The sequence below is a fragment of the Mytilus galloprovincialis genome, chromosome 9, assembly GCF_965363235.1.
Source record: "Mytilus galloprovincialis chromosome 9, xbMytGall1.hap1.1, whole genome shotgun sequence".
Lineage (NCBI taxonomy): Eukaryota > Metazoa > Mollusca > Bivalvia > Mytilida > Mytilidae > Mytilus > Mytilus galloprovincialis.
In genome coordinates, this window is record NC_134846.1 from 55,550,291 (window position 1) to 55,574,924 (window position 24,634).

The 24,634-nt window shown below is 34.1% G+C and overlaps 1 protein-coding gene across 2 annotated transcripts; it reads right to left on the reverse strand.

Annotated features, from left to right (window-relative positions):
• Positions 1-11,610: 11,610 nt before the first annotated feature.
• On the reverse strand, positions 11,611-23,695 carry LOC143045344 (3-mercaptopyruvate sulfurtransferase-like). Of its 2 annotated transcripts, none has more exons than XM_076217792.1 (4): positions 23,523-23,695; positions 14,032-14,621; positions 12,644-12,802; positions 11,611-11,871 (listed from the first exon to the last, which is right to left on the reverse strand). In XM_076217792.1, exons 2-4 carry the CDS (start codon positions 14,618-14,620, stop codon positions 11,714-11,716), a joined length of 906 nt encoding a protein of 301 aa, XP_076073907.1. In that variant the 5' UTR covers position 14,621; positions 23,523-23,695; the 3' UTR covers positions 11,611-11,713. The 2 variants fall into 2 exon arrangements, with proteins under 2 accessions (XP_076073907.1, XP_076073908.1); XM_076217793.1 differs by lacking the exon at positions 23,523-23,695 and adding an exon at positions 15,297-15,335.
• Positions 23,696-24,634: the final 939 nt, after the last annotated feature.

Consider the following 24,634-nt stretch of genomic DNA (forward strand, 5'->3'; position numbering starts at 1 on the left):
GTGTATAACTACTTCATTTTGTACTTAAGACTTTACTATACAAATCCTTGGAACTTAACCAAAATGGCAAATATCTTTTATTAAATTTCATGTGATATCTAAATAAGTTGACGACAGAAAAAAACAAACTTACGGAAATCTGCTCAGTGTTCACGACTTGTTTATTTAGCCTATGGATTTCCCGAGCCATTCAGTAAAATATTTGCATAAAAGAAAATTTTGGGGATTATGTACGCTGAAAGGAATTGTTCGTTTGACTTTTTTTCAAAAGGTATAAGGGATCTTGCTTTAAATAAAAACTCTTCAAGTGTCAGAGCTCAAGCATTCCGATATACATGTATATAATTATCAGGTTCGTTTTTAACAATGCTTGGAAATACCCTTTACGGTAGTTTTCTGTAGTTCAAGTTTGTCAGAGTAAAAGGAAATCGACGACAACAGATTTATTTTGTCCTACCCCATTGCAAGCGAAAACAGTGAGTAGAATAGATGAGGATGCAACTCACGGTCACCCGATCAAATCACTTTACCATTGAATTAGGTCAATTAGTTAATTTTGTGTCAGAATAATTTCTAGTATATGAGGGCCTTGGTGAGATTTTAAGAAAACAGAAAAATCGGCCCTGAAATTAACTTTAAATTTAAAAGAATATGGATTTAAAATGGTGCTAAATTATAAAATAAAGGACAATCAAATTATGGGCGACAATGATTAAAAAATAAATATTTGATAATCCCATTCCGCGCTTCATACAAAATGTACTTCGGTCAGTAAAATATTTGCATAAAAGAAAATTTTGGGGATTATGTACGCTGAAAGGAATTGTTCGTTTGACTTTTTTTCAAAAGGTATAAGGGATCTTGCTTTAAATAAAAACTCTTCAAGTGTCAGAGCTCAAGCATTCCGATATACATGTATATAATTATCAGGTTCGTTTTTAACAATGCACCGGGGTACATCGACATGCAAAGACATTTACATCAACACCAAGGGATCTACCATTTAATTAGGGGGCTACGGGATGAAAAATGAAAAAAAGGCATTTTTTAAAGTTGTAATCTCTGTCCTGCCTTTTATTTTTCACTCTACTCGGGCCTTACTGTTTAATTAGTTTACCCTGACTCTTTTACATAAATTGTCATCATGCCTTTTTAAAAGTGTCTCATCCTGCCTTATTCTTTTTTAACCGTTCAAAACTCCTGTCTTGCCTTTTTTCAAATTTCATTCTAGCCCCCATATGAATCAAAACAACCATGTGCCCCAATCTAAAGCATTGATCGTCAAAAAAGTAGTGGTTTCCTATCCCGTAACACCCACCCCTGGATCCGACAGTATATGTTTTATTACTAAGAACAAGTACAAATTGCAGGCTGGTGAAAACTCTAACGATGAAGTTTACATAACATCAAAACACTTTTCATTTTGATAAAGTTTGCATTTCACAGAATGAAAATAAACAAAGGAAATAATTGCGTATCAATCCCCTACAAAATTTAGTCAATTCAGGGCGTAGCTTACGTTGAGGCAACCGAGGCAAAAAAAAGAAATATTTTTCTTCACTGTATTTTCTTTTAAATGATTATTGCAGCAAACTGGCTACTTAACAATAATGTAGCAACTTGTTATGTCTTGTTGGCGCGGTTATTGATTCATACCCTTTTGTTATGGGAACATTTGAATAAATTTTCCCTCCTCTACTTGGAAATACCCTTTACGGTAGTTTTCTGTAGTTCAAGTTTGTCAGAGTAAAAGGAAATCGACGACAACAGATTTATTTTGTCCTACCCCATTGCAAGCGAAAACAGTGAGTAGAATAGATGAGGATGCAACTCACGGTCACCCGATCAAATCACTTTACCATTGAATTAGGTCAATTAGTTAATTTTGTGTCAGAATAATTTCTAGTATATGAGGGCCTTGGTGAGATTTTAAGAAAACAGAAAAATCGGCCCTGAAATTAACTTTAAATTTAAAAGAATATGGATTTAAAATGGTGCTAAATTATAAAATAAAGGACAATCAAATTATGGGCGACAATGATTAAAAAATAAATATTTGATAATCCCATTCCGCGCTTCATACAAAATGTACTTCGGTCAACACTTTTACACCCCAATAAAGTTACAAAAAGAAGCATTCAATTCTTAAGTAAATGTTAGTTATTCGCCGGTTGTCATGTTCATCGTGAATGAAAAAAAAGTAAAAAATCATACAATATGTAATTTCAAGACCTTCGAAGGAATACACCACTAAAACAAGTGCCGTGCTACACTTTACATGTAGCAGATGTTTTTCTCCTAGTGTATCCTGAAATTCGTTTGTTCAATCCAGCTGTCATTTTGTGGTGATTATCTATAATTCGTTGATTCGTGACCTACGACCAAATAAATGATCATCACAAAACTTATTACAAATAAACCTTAATATTTGCGGGGTTTTTTTTGGTTTTTTTTCTGTATTGAACATTTTGTACAGGTTTCTTCTATCCACCGAGCAAGGTCATGATTTCTTGTGATATGACATGTGAGGTACAGCCAACTATACACATGGAAAAAAGTATCGCAACACCTTGATTTTTTAAAACTTGAAAAATCAGCCTCTTATTTTGGATGGAATATGATAAAATATTTGTAAAATAATATTGAAACATAGTTTATGATAACATTGCCATTTAAACGAACAAAAAATGTTTGAAAAAAAAAGATTTATCTAACCACAATTTTAGTAGCAAAATGATGTGTTTTTTGTACAAAAAAATGTATTTTACAAATTTTACTGTAGTCGAACTTTAAAATGTCAGACATTTCAAAATTATTCTTAAGATGGTTGTTCACATCATGGTTGATCGTTATACGCCAAAGAATTAGTACTTTGTGCGCAGCCTCCGTTCAAACGGATAACCGCCTCTAGACGTCTTCTCATTCCTGCCATACATCGACTAATCTGTTGCTAAGGTAGCAGCAACCATTTCTGATGAAGGACATCGTTTATTTCATTGGAACATTAGATCTTCCTCTACGATGCTAATATCCAACTTTGGTGAGCTCTGCACTACATTGGATACGGACAACTATGTGTCTGTTCGTAATCAAAGGTCCTCGAAATGGTCTTATCGCACAATAACCAGTAGCGATGAGTCGATCTCGAACAGTTCTTGTTAAAAGGCTCCTGTATGCCCACCACTCTCCTTTTAGTATTGTATTGTATGCAATGGGTTTCCTTCTGACCAACCTTCATTATGCTTGATTTTCCATAGCAGATGGTATAGGGGGTCTTCTTGATCTCGGAAGGTCATTAACATCGTTTATTGCTTGATTTTTATTCTCAAAACGACTTATAGTGGGTTGGTGATGACAAACAATATACGTGCGATTGTCACAGCGACATTCCTGCTTCTCTCATGCTGACAATTAGCCATCTTGCTGCAGTTAAGAGTTGTGGAGGACCCATTACAAGGTGTCAATCACATAAGTTTATAAACTTGGTTATTTAAAGTGTTTAAAACAATGAGAATAAAAACATCTGTTTTGCTGTTTACGGGTACAGTAGCTGCATGTGCAGATAAGAACTTGTCGAGTCGATATTTATTGATTAAATAAAGGCAACAGTAGTATACCGCTGTTCAAAACTCATAAATTCATGGACAAAAAACAAAATTGGGAAAACAAACTAAAACTGAGGGAAACGCATTAAATATAAGAGGAGAACAACGACACAATATTAAAATGTAACACACACAGAAACGGACTTAGCATTAGACAAAATCCTATGAGAATAACAATTTGGGATAAATAAGTACCGTGACACGTCTTATAGTAATGGGAATTCACAGTCAAAAATAAAAGAAAACAAACGACACCACGGAAACACAACGTTAAAATGTAACACACACAGAAACGAACTATAATATAACAATGGCCATATTCCTGACTTGGTACAGGACATTTTTAAAGGAAAAAATGGTGGGTTGAACCTGGTTTTGTGGCATGCCAAACCTCCCTCTTTTATGACCATGTGAAATATAACATTAAAATGACAACACAATATTACAGGACTACATAACTCAGGTGATATTTAAATAATGTTTAACTAGTTCTATTTTAACAACTTATATCACAAAAAAATAAAGAGTGTTTTTTTAATTTCAATTTCAATTTGGTGTTGCAATACTTTTTCCATGTATATATATTAGAGTGTACTACGGCTTGGAAATATATTGGGAGCCATTAGGCATTTGAGCTGGCTTTCTGCTGGGAACAGTATTTCAATATATATATATGTTCCTGCTTTCTGTAGCTGCTAGCAAGTGATCAGGAAACTGACTTTTCATTGGTTGTGTAATGTGATACCTTCACATATATTGTTATTTTTATAGCTTTGAGTATAGATAGTAGGGCATATAACTAACATTATTATGATGAAATAACATTGAACAGCATCTATATTTAACGATTTTTTTCTTGTTCAAATTGTAAAAACCTCTATAGCTTGAGGGGGCTGCGACCCACTGACCCCCGGCCTCGGTATAAACAGAAGGCAAGCTACGCCACTGGTCGTGCACAGCATAAAACACAAAAAACAACAAAGGAACAGGAATTGTGTTTTCCTTTGCAAATGACGATGCTTCTGCAATACTGCTATCGGTCTTTTTGCAATTTACTATGAGAAACTCCAGGACCAGACTTATAAAAAAGTAGGTGTGTCGATAAGAATTATTACAAATTATTAAGAAAAATGCCCAGTTGTTTAAATCAGTACGGTAAGCGTAGACTGAAACTGTGGCGGGAACTTTTGAAAGTAACAAGGCAAAAAACAAATACTGTCCATTTCTTAATATATGAATGAATCACATAGCTTGTGTTGCAGCTTTTGTGTTTTCTCATAACTTGAGTGCTGGATATTTCCTTTATTTTTAAAATTGCACAGTATTATGAAGGATCATGAAGAAAGTAGAAACATTTTGACAGACATATTTTTTTTCGGATTTGTTCCGCGTAGATTTTTAAAGATTTTTAAATAGTGTCAATTACAATTAATGACATGTTACATGATTCAAGATCCGATGCCAGGTCTTTCACGATCAGGCCGGTCCCAATGTTTGACCAGCATTATATATTCTTTCACGGTCATCTTTCTCGACATACCAAACGATATAGCCGTGGACACGGTCAGAAGATATAAAACAGATATACTACCAAAAAGACAATAATGCTTTATCAAGGTAAGATCAGGCAAAATGTCATTTTTACTGGACGTGCCAAATAATTTATTCATTAAATTTTTATCATAGATTCGCCGTTAGACAGATGCACAATTGATAATTGACGAGGCCTGTACGGTTGGTATGATGTAGACATCTGAATTGACGTGTGTTAGAATGACTTACTTTTGAAAGTACATTTCCGTTGAAATGCTGATACCACAAAAACTTTGATTGATTGATAGTGAAATATGTGTTTTTGATGAACTAACTAGAATACACATGGCAACAAATAAAAAGTGTGTATTTGAAATTAACTTTGCAATCAAATTTCTATTATTATTCTATTCAATTGTTTTTTTTATAATTTTATCTACACAATTGCATTTTCTAACATCTGCATAGAAATTTAAAACGCTTTTATTAAGTACTTTTATCAAATTCATAGATTTTATGTCAAACCATATTCAGGGGGAGATAATCAGTAAAACTTTTATCAATATGGTTTCTGTAAGCGGAGGAGAGGTAATTTTGACTAAGCCCGGGGCTCTCGATTTTACTCAGTCTTGTATTTCCAGAGACATCTATATTGGATAAAGATAATCATACACATAATATGTCTCTAATATTTCATTTGCAAATTATATAATAACTTAAAGGATAATCCGATGATAAAATATAATAATACAAGCGTTTTACTTTGCGTAAACGCAAATAAAATGGATTTTTATCTAATTCGAAAAAAATAAAGACACTCAGGACCGCACTGTTACAATATATCTCTGTTCCTCATCTCTGTGTATACTAGATTACTATAACCATAGATACTATGGCTGTTACATCTATGTTATAACACAGTGAGTTATTAACAGTGGCGGATCCAGCCATTTTAAAAGGGGGGGGGGGGTGTCCCAACCCAGAGTAAAGGGGGGGTTCCAACTATATGCTCCCATTCAAATGCATTGATCGGCCAAAAAAAAGGGGTTCCAACCCCCGGAACCCCCCCCCCCCCCAACCTTGGATCCGCCACTGATTAAGTAGTGGTCAGTCATCTCTAGGAACAGTATAATATATGTATACGATATGTAGAGCCCCAGGTGGTCAAGTGGTCTAGCACGGACACAGTGCAGGGCGATTTAGTACCACGATATCTTAGTATGCCGGCTACGGGAGAATGAAAAAATTGAGAAAGCAAATTAACAGATCAAATTAACATTGTTGGGCTGATGTTTAGAGTAGACGAATTATATATATTTTGACTGAGCCCGGGCTCTCGATTTTACTCCTGTATTTCCAGAGACATGTATCTAAGTACGTCTGACTCGTTGACCAGAGACAACTCTACAACAGATTTATCCATCGGATCACTAGCAGTGATGTTGATACATAACTGTGTACATTCTGTATATACAACTCGTATAAACATCAACCCAACAATGTTAGATCTGTAAATTTGCTTTCGCAATTTTTTTTGTTCTTCCCTCGTCGGGATTCGAAACCATGCTACTGTGATATCGTGACATCAAATCGCCTGCACTGTAACCGGCGCGCTAGACCACACGACATGCACCTTAATTGGCTTCATATTCCTATATTCCTGGCCCATGCAGTAATCTCAGGTTTATACAATATATTCTCTTGAAAATAGTTCATGCATTTTTCAATTTGCATGAAAAAAAATGAAAAGTTGTTTACAAATTACTACTGAAACCACATGGGAAGGTCGACTATCCATACAAGACTTATATGGATATATAGTCGACCTTCCCAAGGATAGAAACAAGTGCCTGTGGCACTATACTGTCTGACTTCTATTTGTTTTCAAATTTTAACGTTTTTGTGTTGATATTTCCTTTTTTAGCACAATTATAGATAGTAAAATAAAAGACAAGAAGTCGCAAAAAAGAAAAAGCCAGATAAGAAAAAGAAAATAACAGAAATAGAAAATAATGCACCAGAGGTCATAGGTCATACCAGGGCTATGTCAAGCTCCAAATCGTCCGAGTGTATAAAGTTTGAATACAATGCCCAATATATGATATCTACCATTAACACCCGATCATATCAAAAAAGCAAGAACAATAAAATGAATGATATGAAATACGACAACTATCCAGACGAGGTTCATGACTCGTTCTTACTTAATCCAGAGACATCATGTCCCTGCTAAATCTAATTTTAATTATGAACTGTCGATTTTCTATTTAAACGAAGAAAGTTGCTGTATATGGATAGATCGGTAAGAAAGCAAGGATTGTGTAATTCCGATAAGAATGGAAAGCCTAGTGGTTAAAATATAGGGAGCAAAGGTGGGGTTCCCAAGAGCATATTTTTATAATATGAATTCTATATTAAAATGGATTTTTTTTTAATTTAATTAAAAAAAAAGAAAGTTAGACACATTGTTACTGGTCTTTCCACTTCTAACCCTGTTGAAGAAGTGGTACAGATAACATCCGAAGTCCATGACCATGTCCTTTTAGTCATGTACCTCTGACAAAAGTGAGAAAAAGGTAACAAAGGGACTTTCACACTCATAGGTCGAAAATAAATTGACAACGCCATTGATAAAAAAAGAAGAAAAGACAAACAGATACAGACGGACTACAGTACACAAAACACAACATGGAATACCAAAGACTTAGCAACATGAACCCTTACCAAAAATTACTAGAGTTATCTTAGGTGCTCAAGAAGGGCAGGCATATTTTGCTAGACATGTGGCTCCCGTCGTGTTGCTAATGTACGGAACTGTTGATGGATTCAACATTCAGAGAAAAGGGGACGGGATGGTTGTTACGACACTTGGGACATATCTGTCATCATCTGTGAAACAGATATTTCTGAACGGTCAACCAACTCTTGATGGCGTCCGTAAAGTAAACGAAAATGTCAACTTCACCACTCGGAACTCTTGGCTATTGTGAGTAGCAATCATCGAACAAGTAAATCATGATAGAAATTGCAAGCCCTGTAATACCATATCAACTGGGAGATAAACATATACTCCGTTTGCAGGCATTGCTGGAATGTTGGTACATAGAAATGGAAAGTTCACAATTGGGAAGCTGAAATCATCTCTTTTGTCTCAAAGTTTTTTGTTCAATAGACCCACAATCAGGTGGGTCAATTGTCAATTTCTAGATGCAAGTCAAGACACAAGGCAGACTTATATTAATAAAGCCGTAATTATTGATCTTTTGTAATTTTAATCTGGGTATAAAAGCGTCGAGCAAAGCCCATTTTGTATAAAGCACAAAAACACTCCATATTAAACAAGTTTGCACGATCAACACTTCTTCTTCTTCTTTGGTTTATAGCGATCCTTAATTTATTGAAGATTTTCCGCCGGGCGTTGACTATAAAATTTGTTTAATTAATTCACAAGGAAACCAGGAAAAAGAAATAAAATTAACAAATGACACTGTGAGCTTCACCCGACCAAATATTTTCGAAGTTGTTGAGGCATAAATCTAAAAACTCATCACATGTTATGTATATCTGACTTATATAAACACTGAAACCAAATTTCAGAAATCCTTGTACTTTAGTTCATGAGAAATTTTAAAAAATGTGACAAACATTTTCAACTTGGCTACTGATGTGTCAAAAGAAGTAAACAGGAGGATTTTGTACCCTTGTATTGATTCAATGCTAAACATATGGAAATTTTATAGAAAATCCACAGCCTTTATCCTTGTACTCTCATATTTGGCAATTTGATAACTGATAGATATAGGATTATTGCATGTAGTGCTAGCATTGATTTTCCTTAAAACAAGTTTATTAATGTAGTTATTGGTTAAAACAGATAAAAATATGGACAAAATCAAGTACACCTTTTGAGATGCGCTCGATTTTAGTGACTCAGCACGAGGTTTTTTGTAATTTACAGGTTGGTTAGAACTTTTTTTGTAAAAAATAAGCACTAGCACGAAAAGCAAGTGAGTAATCTATGTTTCAAATTTTATAACAAATTCTCTGTATTAAAGGCTGTGGATTTTCTTTAAAAATCTTGGTTTATTCGCCACAAAGTACTCTTTTCTATTAAATGCAATGCGGAAATAGTAAATAATAATGCTTAACATCAAGTTTCCCCTTGGTATATGTACAAAATGGCCATTCTCTATTATACATTATATCTATAGTTTTGATACAATTGAAGTTTGAAAAGTTCGTACAAAAATGGCCACAGAAGGGGTCATAAACCTTAACCGTTGGTTTTCCCGTTTGAATGGTTTAACAGTAGTAATTTTGGGGCCTGTTCGGTGTGAGCCAAGGCTCCGTGTTGAAGGCCATACATTGACCTATAATGGTTTACTTTTATAAATTGTTATTTGGATGGAGGAGTTGTCTCATTGGCACTCACACCACATCTTCCTATATGTATAGATGATTGGTCTGACGGACGAACGGATTGACGGATTGATGGATGGACAGACTAGGCAGAGATAAAACAGTATACCCCCATTTTTTAAAGCTGGGGTATGAAAATCAAAATAAATATATGTGCATTTGAAAAATGTCATTTGGATAAAACTATATACACTTGATAAGAAAGTTATTTGAGAGTAGAAAATAGGGATGAGAGCCGATTTTGAGATCATACTCTGAGTCCCCGTAATGTACTGCATGAAACTATGTGTTGTGGCAAATGATTCCAATCATTTAAATTGTACGTGGATAATTAAAATGAATATCTATAACTATTTTTTGATGTTTGCATACCATTTGTCTAAATGAGTGTGGATTGCTATTTACGGTTCTATTATCGAAAGTGGAATTAAAAGGGTTAAATGTGAGGGACTGCAGAAATTTCGTGTATAATTTTGGATAAGAAACACGCCAAATTTCCAGTTGGTACCAATTTAAATCTGTCCTTAATTTCAGTACCTGAACTAAGTTATGGAAGCGGTTGTATGTGCAGCAGGCTTCTCTTTTCTGAACTTTTTAATTTGTTAAAATTGCTGTTTTAGCTGTGGATCCCATATGGTTGAGCTGTACTCTAATTTGGTCGGACAAGGGTTTTTAAATACATAAGCTTGGACTTTGTGTGTCTTAAAAAAAATCATATTTACTGAAATATTCTTCTGTTGAGCCAACTTTGTTTTTGGTGTATTTATTTACACCAATTACAATAAGATACATGAAAAAGAAGATGTGGTTTGATTTCCAAATGAGACAGCTTTGCACAAGAGACAAAATGACACAGAAATAACAACTATAGGTCACCGTACAGCCTTCAACAATGCGCAAAGTCAGTCAGCTTTAAAAATGTAAAACAATTCAAACGGCAAAACTAACGGCCCAATTATGTACGAAATAATGAACGAAAAACAAATATGTTTCATACCATCATATATATACAGGTTCCTGACTTGGAACTGACACAAGAGTCTATATCGAGTTCTGTAGACCTGCAGGAGTTTCAGATTATTACAGAAGGTCATCAACCTTGACATTTTTTGAAGAGTCCGGCACTAGTCACTAGTTTACAGTTTTCTTCAAATATTTCTGATAGATCATTTATACATACATTAAATGAATTTGGACTCTTATTATCTATCCCCTTGTTTCACTCCTTTGTAAGTAGAGGCACATGGAGATATAGATTCAAACACGTTTAAGACTAATGAAACTTTCGTGTGTATTTCTGTTACAGCCGATTGCATTAAGTGTGTACATAGAGGTAGTATCTTGGGTTAGCTTGCTTGCATTGACTGATTAATAGGGGCCCTTTCCAGACATGCTTCATTGATTTCCTTTATCTATCAAAGTCAACTTCTTAAAGGAAAGTCACAACAAACACATTCTAGATTGTGGTATATTTAAGCAATTGAAGAAACGGCACACATGGAAAAGAGAGGCGAATGAAACCAAAGGGAAAATAAGCATATCTTGGAACATAACCTGGGAATGATTTATGTAGCAATCTGCTCAGTCTTTGGTTTTCTATGTTGTATTATGTTTTCTATGTTGTGTCTGTTTTGTCTTTTTCTTTATTGGCCATGGATTTGTCAGTTTATTTTCGAATTATGAGATTGAATGTCCATTTTATATTTTTCGCTTCTACTTTGTGAATACATTTCACATATTTTCAAAGATCTGCCGTCTATAGATATAGGAAGATGTGGTGTGAGTGCCAATGAGACAACTCTCCATTCAAATAACAATTTATAAAAGAAAATCATTATAGGTCAATGTACGGCCTTCAACACGGATCCTAGGCTCACACCGAACAAGCTATAAAGGACCCCAACATTACTAGTGTAAAACCATTCAAACGGGAAAACCAATAGGTCATAAGCGAGTAGGGTGGGAAAGCTACTTTATACCTTTTATTTAGCACCAAGCCATCTCCTTTTATTTACGTTTATCAGGGCAAACACAATGATTAAAATAGCTGAAACAGTTTTCAATGTTTAATAGAAACGCAGATGAGAATGCATTTAATAACATATGTAATAAATAGATAGCAAGAACACAGCAGATCATTTTATAAACTATATTAGTTAACATATCATACATGTTGATTCTTTTTTATCACTAGGACAAAATCTCATATCTGGAGTTGATCTTAGATACCATTCTGGCCATGACCCATCGTATACGGGCACGTCTTCTTTCCCACATAAATAGGCAGCAAATGCTATGCAACAAGCAGTAAGACCTAAAACAGAAGTAATAAAATTGAGAATGGAAATATGGAATGTGTCAAAGAGACAACAACCCGATCTAAGAGCAGACAACTGATGAAGCCCACCAATGGGTCTTCAATGCAGCGAGAAACTACCGCAACCGAAGGAATGCTTAAGCTGGTCCCTAAACCAAAATATATACTTGTTCAATGATAAACTTCGAAATATACACAAGAAACTAAAATTGAAAATCATACAAGAAATACATATTATAGAACAAAGGATGTGGGGTATCGTTCCAAGACACATATCTCTTCCAATGTGGAACATTATTTTCCATTTACCCGGTAAACGATACCTGCAAAATAACCTTTTAAAGATTGTGACTTGGATGGAAAGTTGTCTCATTGGCACTCATGCCACATCTTCCTATATCTATTGACAGCAAATATTATGTCACTAGATGACTGGCAGCGGCTCTTTTCGTTGGACTATTCAAGAAAGGGTGTTCTATATTTTTTAATTACGAATATCTTAAATTCTTTAAATATCTAAAATATTATTGAATGGGTCTTATTTCTGTGACTTTAGTATAATAGAAGGGACACAAAGCAGTGCTTTGCACATCCTCATAGCATGGTCATTTCTATTCTCGATAAAAATTGAGATTATTAGCTCGATTTTAGACAATAGAATTTATAGTCACCTCCCGTAAGATTTGTTACAAATGCACACAGAGATAAATATTCTAAGGAAACAAAGTGAAAGATCTAATTGGATTATAGACAAGAAACATTTGCTTACCTGAACCACAAGTGGATACCAATGGTTTTGATAGATCAAGTCCAGTTTCATTGAAAAGTTTTTTAAGCCCTTTTACATCGAGCATTACACCGCTTTCTTTATCCACAATATCTTGGTAACGGAGATTCTTTGAATATGGTATATGACCAGGCTCTATACCTATAATAAAACAGAAAAGTAAAACTTTGAGTTACTGCTCACTGATGATACCTCCGCCGAAATATTTCGGTAAACAGATAGTTGAGTGATGAATATGAAAACCCATCACATGGTATAGCCGACTCATACATGTATAAACTCTGAAACCAAATATCAGAAATCCCTGTATTGTAGTGAGTTCCTGAGAAAAATCTGACGAAAATTTTCGACTTGGCTATTTATGTGTAAAATGATACAAGTGTTTAAAAATGGGAAGTTGTTGAGTGATGAAGCTGAAAACGCATCACACGGTATAACTGACTTATATTAACCCCGACACCAATTTCATAAATCCCTGTCAAGTAGTTCCTGAGAAAACTGTGACAAAAATATTAATGGGACAGACTGACAGAATGGATGGACAAACAGAGGTAAAACAGTATACCCCACTTTTTTTTAAAGCGGGGTATAAAAAGTTTTCGTATTTTAAAACATACAACCAAATATAAATTGGCCAAACTTTGAATACCGAGATTTTCGGCAAATTATATTACAGTGGAACTGCTTACTATAGTATTTGTTTTATACAATGGAATTCAGTTTACTGACTTCTTCCAGTAAGCACAAGCCGTCAACTGGTTGACTAAGAGTATCCTGTCTGAATTTTGGAGGTGCACATGGATGTGTAAGTTAACAAAGGGAATTCCGAAAAAACTAGGTTCAATGTTGTATATACATTTACAATTAAGTTAATTTGAGACATGCCATTTAAGTTTAATGACGGAGCTGAGTCTTGAAAGATTGGACATTCTGAGAAGATACAGTTAAGTTAGGCCAGATAATAGAACGATATCCCCATACAACTTGGTTTGTATGCTGCCGCTGGAGTTCTGAATGTTTAGTCCAGTAGTCGTTAATTCTAAAAGGACATTCATTTCGTAAAAGCTTATTAATAGATGTATCAATTTTATCTATATTTCAATTCAGATCGACTATTTTCTTCGTTCCAGTTCTCTATAGTCCTGGACGTTTGCTTTTTCTTTAGTCGACTTATTGGAGATGTATGCATTCCGTTGGAAAAAATCGATGACACAATTGGCTTTGTAGGGATCTTAAGTGTTATACTATTTTTAGATGTGTCGGAACAACCTTAATATTAAACTGGACCCCTGTTGTGTTCACTTATCGCTACGCTCGGTGCGAAGCTATATATGGAACGGCGGACCAGTTTACCTTAATAACCAAATTACCTTCTCTTGCTTCCGGTTTGATTCCCATAAATTGCCCTTCTCCTCGAGCATCCATTAATTGAAACGAATGATCCTTTATGTTTTTCGCAATATCCTCGTATGACTTTACTAAATTAGGACGATAAAGTCCGTAGAATAATGTTTTCGGAACATGAACAACTTCTGATGTCGTCGGTAAATCCTCAGAGCACCATTTCATAAAACCACCATCAAGCACCGACACCATTTCATGTCCAAAAACTCTGAACATCCACCAAATTCTTGGAGCAGAAAAAAACCCGTAGTTTATACCATTATCATAAACAACAATATGAGTGCTATTATCAATACCTATGTTGCCTACATACTGCTCAAAGTGTTTTACGTCTGGTAACATGAGACCGTAAGGAGAGGATTTATCACAACATTCTTTAATATCAAAATATGAGGCTCCCGGGATATGCTCTTCTTCATATTCTTTTCGACCGTTTCTGTTCAAAGATGGCAAGTGAAAAGAAGAGTCAAGAATCCTAATGTCTTTTGGAACTCCACTTTTCAATACATTATGCAACCATTCAGTTGTGACCAGAGCACTTGTTTTCGTCAACATTCTACAAAAGAAAATACAAATGAAAGGCAACACTGTAAATGATAACTGAAGTGAACAATCGACTTGAAATGAATGGAACGCTCACTTTGAATTCATTATTGTATTGGTTGTTTAAATTGTAATGCAAGATTTTATGTTTTAAGCACCGAAATTCTATATAAACTGAAATAGGTCTTCAATAACCACAATACTTGAAACTATCAAGAAACCTGTTCTACCCCATGATTGTCCATCTTCAATTTCATTATTGTCCATCTTCAATTTCATTATTGTGGCATCAATTTTTAGGATGGGTTCCATTGTACTGTTGGACCAAACACACGCAGCCTGCATGGTTAACAAATTAATGCCGACAAATATGTTAGTACGTTAATGTTGATTGCAGTTTTTGTCACGAGTAGCACACAAATCCCCTAATACATGCAGTCAACCACTAAAACACAAACTCATGAGTACTACACAATTGACGCTTATAGAAAAGACATTTGCAAAGCTTTTTCGCTAAATATTATGTGTTTTATGACCATTGCCTTCTTTACTACTGTAGCTTTATTTCATTTGTCCTATTGAGTACGACACTTATATGCTTAGTCGATAACCAAAGAAGATCAAAGACATGTAGAATTGTTAAATGTGTCGTACTGACTTTTCTGCTACGTCTGATGACTTTTAGCGCCTGGTGTAAAACAAGAGAAAGTTTTGTAATTAAAGTGCTTACAGATATTACACAATGAAATAGCAATCTCACTTGATTATAAATTTAGAATTTCACAAATGAACTAAATTAAGGGACATAACTATATACAAATTTTAACTAATTAAATAAAACTTGCCCAAATTATATTTTATCAAGTGAAACAGCTTTATAAAACTTAATGTACAGGTTTATGCTTAATGTAATATGTTAAGTACAGCTCTTCATAAGAATCAGGCAGAGTGCCATATACACGTGATTTATGAGGGTTTCAGATTTTATCTATAAATTGCCTGGTAGAAGCATTCCTTGAATACTGCTCAAAAAAAAATTTGAGTGGGAAAATATGAGTGGTTACCATGGTAACGGAGACTCTATTTTTGGGTTGTTAAGCGTGGTATCACTACAATTCAGAGCCTGATATTTAATAGAATCAAGTATATTTTATCAAGTTTCATATGTAATGTTGATACAACTTGGTTTAAGCTTCATTTTAGTTAAAATTGCATGTAAATCAAATTTGTAAATTTTTTGAAAAATTTTGCCAAAAAATGCATATTTTCAACTTTTCTGAATTTGGGATTTTTGCGAAATTATCAAATTTTCTCGGGTGTTTTTGAGAAAACTGCAAATGTGTACTGCATAGTTAGCACTGTAGTTATGAAGTTTGGATACTACTTTACCAAATTAAATAAAAAAGTGCTTGGGACCTTTTTCAGTTTGATCACCATAGCAACCATTTTTTCCTTGGAAACTGAGTTATATTTATTTGCAGAATATAGCAGTTTAAGATCTTAAGTGTCATGAATTGTTTCATAACCGATAAGAAAATACATAAAAGCTAACGCAAACTTTAAATTACTATCGTCAAGTGTTGTTGCCTTCAATTGTTACCATGGAAACAAAGATTATCCATAGCAACATCCATCTAAACACTGCATAAATGGAAATTTATGTAAAAAAAATACACAAATTGAGGGTGTTTATTTTCAAATTGGAATATGACTTTATTCTTAGCTTCACTAGCAGTTTTGTCTGATGTTTTTTCAGACAGTTTAATAAATGTAATATATTATGTAACATTGGGGTTGGAGAGTTGGGAAAAAGGGGGGTATATTATTTTTTTCAAATGTTTCATACAAGTTGATCCTTGAAGAGATAATCGCGTTTTGTCGGAATTAATTTCGAGTTCATAATCTGATAATCAATTTTTAAAAGTTAACAGATGATGAACTTCATTGGATTGCAATAGTCGGGCAAACCTAAGGCAAGATTAATATGGCCCTTAACAGTTGTAAGAAAATTCTTAATTTCTTAGAGCACACACAAGTTTGAGATGTTATCCCACAAGCATATTTCACAAACTTGACCTGTAACATAATAATAAGCTTACAAACCAAAAATAGAATCATTTGGTCAAAGCATTTCTAAACTGAATCTGAAGTGTGATGGACGGGTGGGTAGACGAACAGACAAATTGAACAAATATTAAGTCGGTGGGGACTTAAAAAATAATAATAGTCAATTGGTAATCGTTGATACAGTATAATGGAATCCTCTTAATAAATAGCTATTAGCATATCATAAAATAACTCCTTTGTTGTAGTACTATTTCGCAATTGGAATTCAGGATCTCCGAGAAAGATGAATAGATATATCTGCTAAGTTAGAATTGTGCTACCGGATAAAATGATTATGCTATTACCGGCAAAATTATCAAAACAAAATTATTGTACAAAATAATTGTATTAATTATGAATCATTTCTTACTATGTACCGTACTACATACTGTAACATCTCATATGTTCATGCTTCCGATAACATTATATCTTGTTATGTGGTGTGTGTGTGTGTGTGAAGGGGGGGGGGGGGGGTCAGCTGAAGCACACTTCTAATCCTTCTGAAATCCCCTTCTTCTCCTTTAAGATAGTCAACATGTAAAAATGTATCATATGTTTAGGTTGAATCTTCAAAAAAATCGTTATGCTACTCTCAATGTCTTTTTTCAACCTTTTCTTCAATTGCGCCCCTATTTTCTGTATTTGTCTCTGTAACCTTTATAAAAGATTGTGCAGTAATCCCGAGATTTGGAATGAAACCACTAAGCTGAGAACGTGTGAAGAAATACAAGATTAATAACAGTTAATTTCAAGACAAAATACACACATGGTATTATTCAATTAACTGCAACACTAGAAATAGCGCAGTAAATACCAATCTTATTTGTCTTTGTAAATATCAATGCTTTCTAGTCCTAACAAGTTGAATATAAGACTTTAACGTCCCATGTGAAATAAAAGAACAAATTTCAGTGTCTCGCGCATTGCAAACATTTTATCTATTCAAGGTACAAAGGCAAAAACTAAAATATACACTTTATGGCCGCGCCGCAATGTTGGGGGGAGTAAGTTTTACCCATGTCTGTCAGTACGGTAGTCATCTCAAAGTTTGTTTCCATTTTCTAATTTTAGTTTGCCTCAACCAAATGTTATGAAAAATATACGCAATGCTGATAAACACAAAACAGATATCAAGTTTGAATTTGTTGGCGTCACTTTTTTGTTTGATACTTTAAAAATGTTTAAAACCCAGAACCAGACAAGGTTAGAACTGTATAGTTTGCCTTAAATGGCCTGGTTAACTGACGAAATTTCTAAAAGTAACTTTTTCATCTTAGGAGAACCTTTTTTTTCTGTTATACATACCATATAATATTTTTCGACTTTAGTGTAGATTATTTTTTATCGTTTCTGTTAATATAAAAAAAGAAGTTGTGGTATAATTTCCAATGAGACAACTCTCCACAAAAGACAAAATAGACACAGAAATTAACAACTGTAGGTTATCATGCAGCCTTCAACAATGAGCAAAGCCCATGATGCATATTCTGCTGTAAAAGGTCCCAAAATGACAATGTAAAACAATTCAAACAAGAAAACCTAACGGCCTAATTTATGTACAAAAAGTGAACGAAAAAAAATTTATAACACATACATACAGGCTCTTGACTTGGGAGTGTTATTGCGCTAGGAAAATTTCCTACCAGTGGTAAAGGACATTATATTGTCAGAGCTATACTTTTAAAAATTATATGGACCTTGACAAAAGTTAGAATGTGCTATTGCAATCCCCATGAAGTCCATCATCTGTTAGTAAAATTTTATGAATAATTATAGATTTCCAGATTGAAAAAAAACCTGACAAAACGTTGTAGGAAAAAGTAAAACTAGAGGCTCTTAAGAGCCTGTGTCGCTCAACTGTTACTGTATTTACTGATGTCGGCCATCTTGGTTGGCAGACAGGGTCATTAGACACTTTTTTAAAATAGATACCCTAGTAATGATTGTGGCCAAGTTTGGTTAAATTTGGTCCATAGTTTTAGAAAAGAAGATTTTTGTGCAAGTTACAAAAATGACGAAAAGTTGTTCAATATTGACTATAAAGGACAATAACTCCTTAAGGAGTTCTCTGACAATTTTGGTCATGTTGACTTATTTGTAAATCTTACCTTGCTGAACATTATTGCTGTTTACAGTTTATCTCTATTTATAATAGTATTCAAAATAATAACCTGATAAACAATTAAATTCCGTCAGATTTGCTCTAAATGCTTTGGTTTTTGAGTTATAAGCCAAAAACTGAATTTTACCCCTATGTTCTATTTTTAATCGTGGCGGCCATCTTGGTTGGATGGCCGGGTCACCGGACACATTTTTTTTTATCTAGATACCCCAAAGATGATTGTTGCCAAGTTTGGGTAAATTTGGCCCAGTAGTTTCAGAGGAGAAGATTTTTGTAAAAGATTACTAAGATTTACGAATATTGGTTAAAAATTGACTATAAAGGGCAATAACTCCTACAGGGGTCAACTGACCATTTCAGTCATGTTGACTTATTTGTAAATCTTACTTTGTTGAACATTAATGCTGTTTACAGTTTATCTCTATCTATAATAATAACCAAAAACAGCAAAATTTCCTTAAAATTACCAATTCAGGGGCAGCAACCCAACAACGGGTTGTCCGATTCATCTGAAAATTTCAGGGCAGATAGATCTTGACCTGATAATCCATTTTATTCTGTCAGATTTGCTCTAAATGCTTTGATTTTTGAGTTATAAGCCAAAAACTGCATTTTACCCCTGTGTTCTATTTTTAGCCATGGTGACCATCTTGGTTTGATGGCCAAGTCATCGGACAAATTTTTTAAACTACATACCCCTAGGATGATCGTGGCCAAGTTTGGTTAAATTTGGCCAAGTAGTTTCAGAGGAGAAGATTTTTGTAAAAGTTTACGGACGACGGACGCAGGACGACAGACACCGGACGACGGACGCCAAGTGAGGAGAAAAGCTCACTTGACCTTTCAGGTCAGGCGAGCTAATAACAAATATACGGAACACTGAGGAAAATTCTGAATGGAAAATCCCTAAGCAAATGGCAAAATCAAAACCTTAAATACATCAAACGAATAGATAAAAACTGTCATATATTACCGACTTGGTACAAACATTTTCTTATGTTAAAAAATGGTAGATTAAACCTAGTTTTATAGCTAAACCTCTCATTTTCCTCATAAGTATCTATGAAAGAGTCAAACAAAAACCACCCAACCTCCACTACTCCCCAAAACGCCACAGTGTATATATTTAGATTTGTTAAGTCTTCTCAAGGAGCAAAGACAGGACTGAGAGTGAGACAAAGCAAAGCATGCAGTTATATTCCCATTAGAAAAATTAACATTATCAAACTTATTTATATATAATTTTTAACATAAAACTATATTATATATCTTTTGATTGGGTGTTGGTGATATTTGTTACCATGGCTACTGTTGTAATAATACTTAAGGATTGTAGTTTAGAGTTAGAGTATATATATGCTTTTATGTATTTTTTATAAAGGTTTGGAAACAATTGAGAACATTGAATTTCCTATACTGCAAAATTCAACAAATAATATCTGTGTTTCCAAGGGGAAAATATGTTAATATGGTGATAAAATTCAAGAGAGCAACACGCAATATTCTATATATTTTGGTCAAGTAGTCAGGCGCGTAGCTCCCTATACGCTAACACGCAGTTGCGTGCACATCGATTCGGCAAGCAAAAAAAAAAAAATGCCAAAATAGAAATTTATAAATTAATTATGGTTAAAGGAAACACATATGTTGTCCCTTTTTTAATTGATGAACTGTAATTAAATAACGGCATTTCAAAATAAACGTTTTATTGGAGATCATGTAAAAATCGGACAGTAACTTGTATCTTTTACCAGATTTGAATTTATTATACTCAGTCTAAGACGTGTAGTTTCGGAGCACATTTTACAGAGTACGCCCTTATCTGTTTGCAATGCGATGTACCAATCGACCATTAGATTTATCGAAACCCTTTGATATTATTGAAAATATGCCGAGGCGATGTATTCGATAGACTACCAGAGCCAATCACCCTAAAAACACGCCAAAACAGCATTGGAAAGTCTCATTATATGTTGCGTTCACACACGTAGACCATGTGATAATGGAATTGGAGAGTAGAGGGTGTCTGGTATTATCAGAAAATATAGTTTCTTTGTGTCGTATCTGCTTCCTCGTGTTGTAGGACATATAACCAACGAATAATTCTCAACATTGTCTAAGACATACAAAATGACCTGGCATGTATTTGGCGGACAATTTCAATCGGGAGGTCGCTCGATGGAGAACACGTACGCTGGTTTATAACATCTCGCGAGTGCTACCATGCAGATCTATCAGTGTATTAAGTCTGTTGAAAACAAATGTACGATCAACAATGAACAACGACAGGTTATCATCGCTAGCATTACTGCATATTGATCGGGATTTCAGTGTGAATGTTGACAAAGTAATAGAGAAGTTCGTTTCTGCTTAGACCCAAAGAGCAGATTTTGGTCAATGTTGAGTAAATTCTGTAATTCAAAAATGTGTTGTTTATGTATTAAATTAACCATGATTTACTCTATTCAGAATATTCAAGTATTAATAGTTTTACGTTATAAATTGCTTATAAGTCCTATCTACATGTAGCTCCTCTTTAAACCGTCCTATGACCGAAAACCGAAAAAAAAAGTATTTCTGCATTAAAGGGTCCCAAAATTTTTTCGCCTTGCTCCGCTCGGCGGTAGTTGCTTGCACATCGTTTTCTTCTAGCTACGCCCCTGGTAGTATTCAAATTTTTGCTTGCATTTTTATATGCTTTACATATTTGCACTTTTCGGAAAAACACACGAAAAAAATTGATAATTTCATAAAAACTCCATATTTCAACAAAAATGAATATATGTGCTTTTTAGTATATTTTTACAAAAAAATCTAACAGTCGATTAAACTGTTATCTTTACTAAGCTCTGAAGCTAAACCCCCAGTTATATCGATGTTATATATGAAATTTCTGAAAAAAAAAGTTTGATTCTATTCATAATTAGGCTCTACGACCAAACGTTATCGTTTCAAGAATCTACATGTATGATTTTTTTTTAAATAAACCTACCCCCCCCTTTTTTCCCAACCTTCCAACCCCAATGTTACATTATAAATTACATGTGTTGAACCTTCTGAAAAGAACAGAAGAGATTGTGAGTGAAGAAAAGAATGCTGTCATATTCAAATTTGAATATTAACTCTCTATATATGTATTTTTTTTTTACATAAATCCATTGATAGATTTTAAAATAGATGTTGCTATGGATAATATGTGTTTCCATGGTAACTATTGAAGTCAGCAACTCTTACTGATGGTGATTTAGAGTTAGCGTATGCTTTTATGTATTTTTTATATCGGTTATGAAACAATTCAGTACATTTAAGCTCTTAAACTGCTATATTCTGCAAATAATAACTCCGTTTCCAAGGAAAAAAATGGTTGCTATGGTGATCAAACTTGAAAAAGTCCCAAGCATTTTTTATTTAATTTGGTAAAGTAGTATCCAAACTTCATAACTACAGTGCTAACTATGCTGTACACATTTGCAGTTTTCTCAAAAACACCCGAGAAAATTTGATAATTTCGCAAAAATCCCAAATTCAGAAAAGTTGAAAATATGCATTTTTTGGCAAAATTTTTCAAAAAATTTACAAATTTGGTTTACATGCAATCTTAACTAAAATGAAGCTTAAACCAAGTTGTATCTATGTAACATATGATAATTAATGAAAAATGCTTGATTCTATTCGTAATCAGGCTCTGAATTGTAGTGATTTAGCTGATTTTTGAAAGATTTTACCACTCTTAACAACCCCCAAAAAAAGAGTGTCCGTTACCATGGCAACCACTCATATTTTCCCACTCAAATTTATTTTTTGAGCAGTATGTGGTTACTGCTTCTTCTAGGCCATTTATAGATAAAATCTGAAACCCTCATAAATCACGTGTATATGGCACTCTGTCTGATTCTTATGAAGAGCTGTACTTAAATAAACTGAATCATTTCAACTAATTGAATACTTAATTTCAAATGATTTGTATAATAAGTTGTTGCTATGGAAACAATAAACATTTTTAAAATGAATAAAATATTTGTCATACTATCTTACCTTTAATCGCGTAAAATCTAATACCAAATACAATTTAAGTTTCAGTGGCGGATTTTTTTGGCCGATCAAATGCATTTAAATGGGGACATTAAGTAGAACCCCACCTCTTTGTCCTGGGTTGGACCCCCCCTCCTTTTAAAAAATGACTGGATCCACCCATGTGTCGGGATCGGGTGTTTTTAAGCTCGGGAATGCAGGGGATCCAGGATTTTTTTTTGGAATTTCGGGAAGTCGGGATTATTTTTTTTTAATTCGGGACCTCGGGATTTCATGTCTTTAAGCCCGGGATTTCGTGATCAGGACCCCTCCGACCCCCGGACTTTCACTAAACTTTTGAAAATAACTATTTTAAAATCAACTTTATATTTCTAAACCTAGAATAGATTTGTTTTAAATAAATACTTGAAACGTTTATCAATTATTTACATTAATAAAAAGCAACGTGTCCTAAGCTTAACCAATACAAAAATAATTAATCTCAATGGAAACGAAATAAAATGATTTTAATCTATGCAAAATATACACAGTTAATCTTAAGTAAAATTCATAAAAGGAATTTTAACTTGATTCATCTTTACCAAAAATATAAAGTAATTCAAAAAACGCTTTAATTTAAATGAAATAAAAATTCAAAAATATAATTCAACTTACCTGGTGTAAAACAAGGGAAAGTTCTGGTAAATGAAGATGTTTATTCTTGTAAATCAGTATTTGATCAAAGTGACAGTTTGAAACCTAAATTGTTTCCGTGCGGGCGTGGTCACATGATCACTGATTTCTTAACTTTCTCCTGTTTTCACCAATTAAAAGTTACCTTCTATCGCTCCCTTGACCACAACCTATTTTCACTGGTTGGTGAATAATCAAGTCATGGGTGACAGGTGTTATTTACAATTTCACGCATGAGTAATAGGAAAAGGTTGTTTAACAAAAGCCTTAATTTACATGTAAGGTACATAATCCAAATTAAATCATTTACATGCCTCTTTGTTATCTGGCTCAATTACGTAATCTAAATCAAGTTGTATGTCATTCTTCTTTATTGTTAAAAACTTATAGTAAAATTATGAATTGAAAGACAAAATTTTAATATAACAAATGAAAAACGTTCATTTTTATAACATCAGACATAAATATCAAGAGCAACTCTAGCTACAATACGACATTAAGACAACCAGTATATGACTACATTTGGTAATTAATAGTTGAATGACAGAGCTAATTCCTCTATTGCATGATGAAAACACTAGAGTCAGCAGTGGCGGATCCAGGTGGGGGCCCACTGACTGTCTAAGAGGGGTCCCGCTCCGTTCACGCTTCAGTGATTCCCTATATAAGCAACCAAATTTTTTCCCAAAAGGGAGGGGGGGGGCAGGTCTAAATCCGCCTCTGGTCAGCCAATCCATTTTTGTATACTTCCGCCTAAGGAAGCTATCATTTGATTTGTATTGTTTGGTAGGGGGCAGGGGGCTAGGGTGAAATTTGAAAAAAAGCAGGATGAGCAACGTTGCAAAAACAATCCAGGATGACAATTTATGTAAAAACAAGTAAAAATGCAGGACCGAATAGAGTGAAAAAACGCAGGACAATCTTTTTTTTTATCCTAGCCCCCCACCCCCCCTCCCATAAAAATCAAAAGGCAGTTCCCTAATACGATAAAACAATTAAAATGCATATGCTTCAGCTTGACTACTTTTAAAAAATTGTAGTATGATAGATACAAGTCATGGTTGAAAATCATTTAGCAAACTATCAGGAATTTC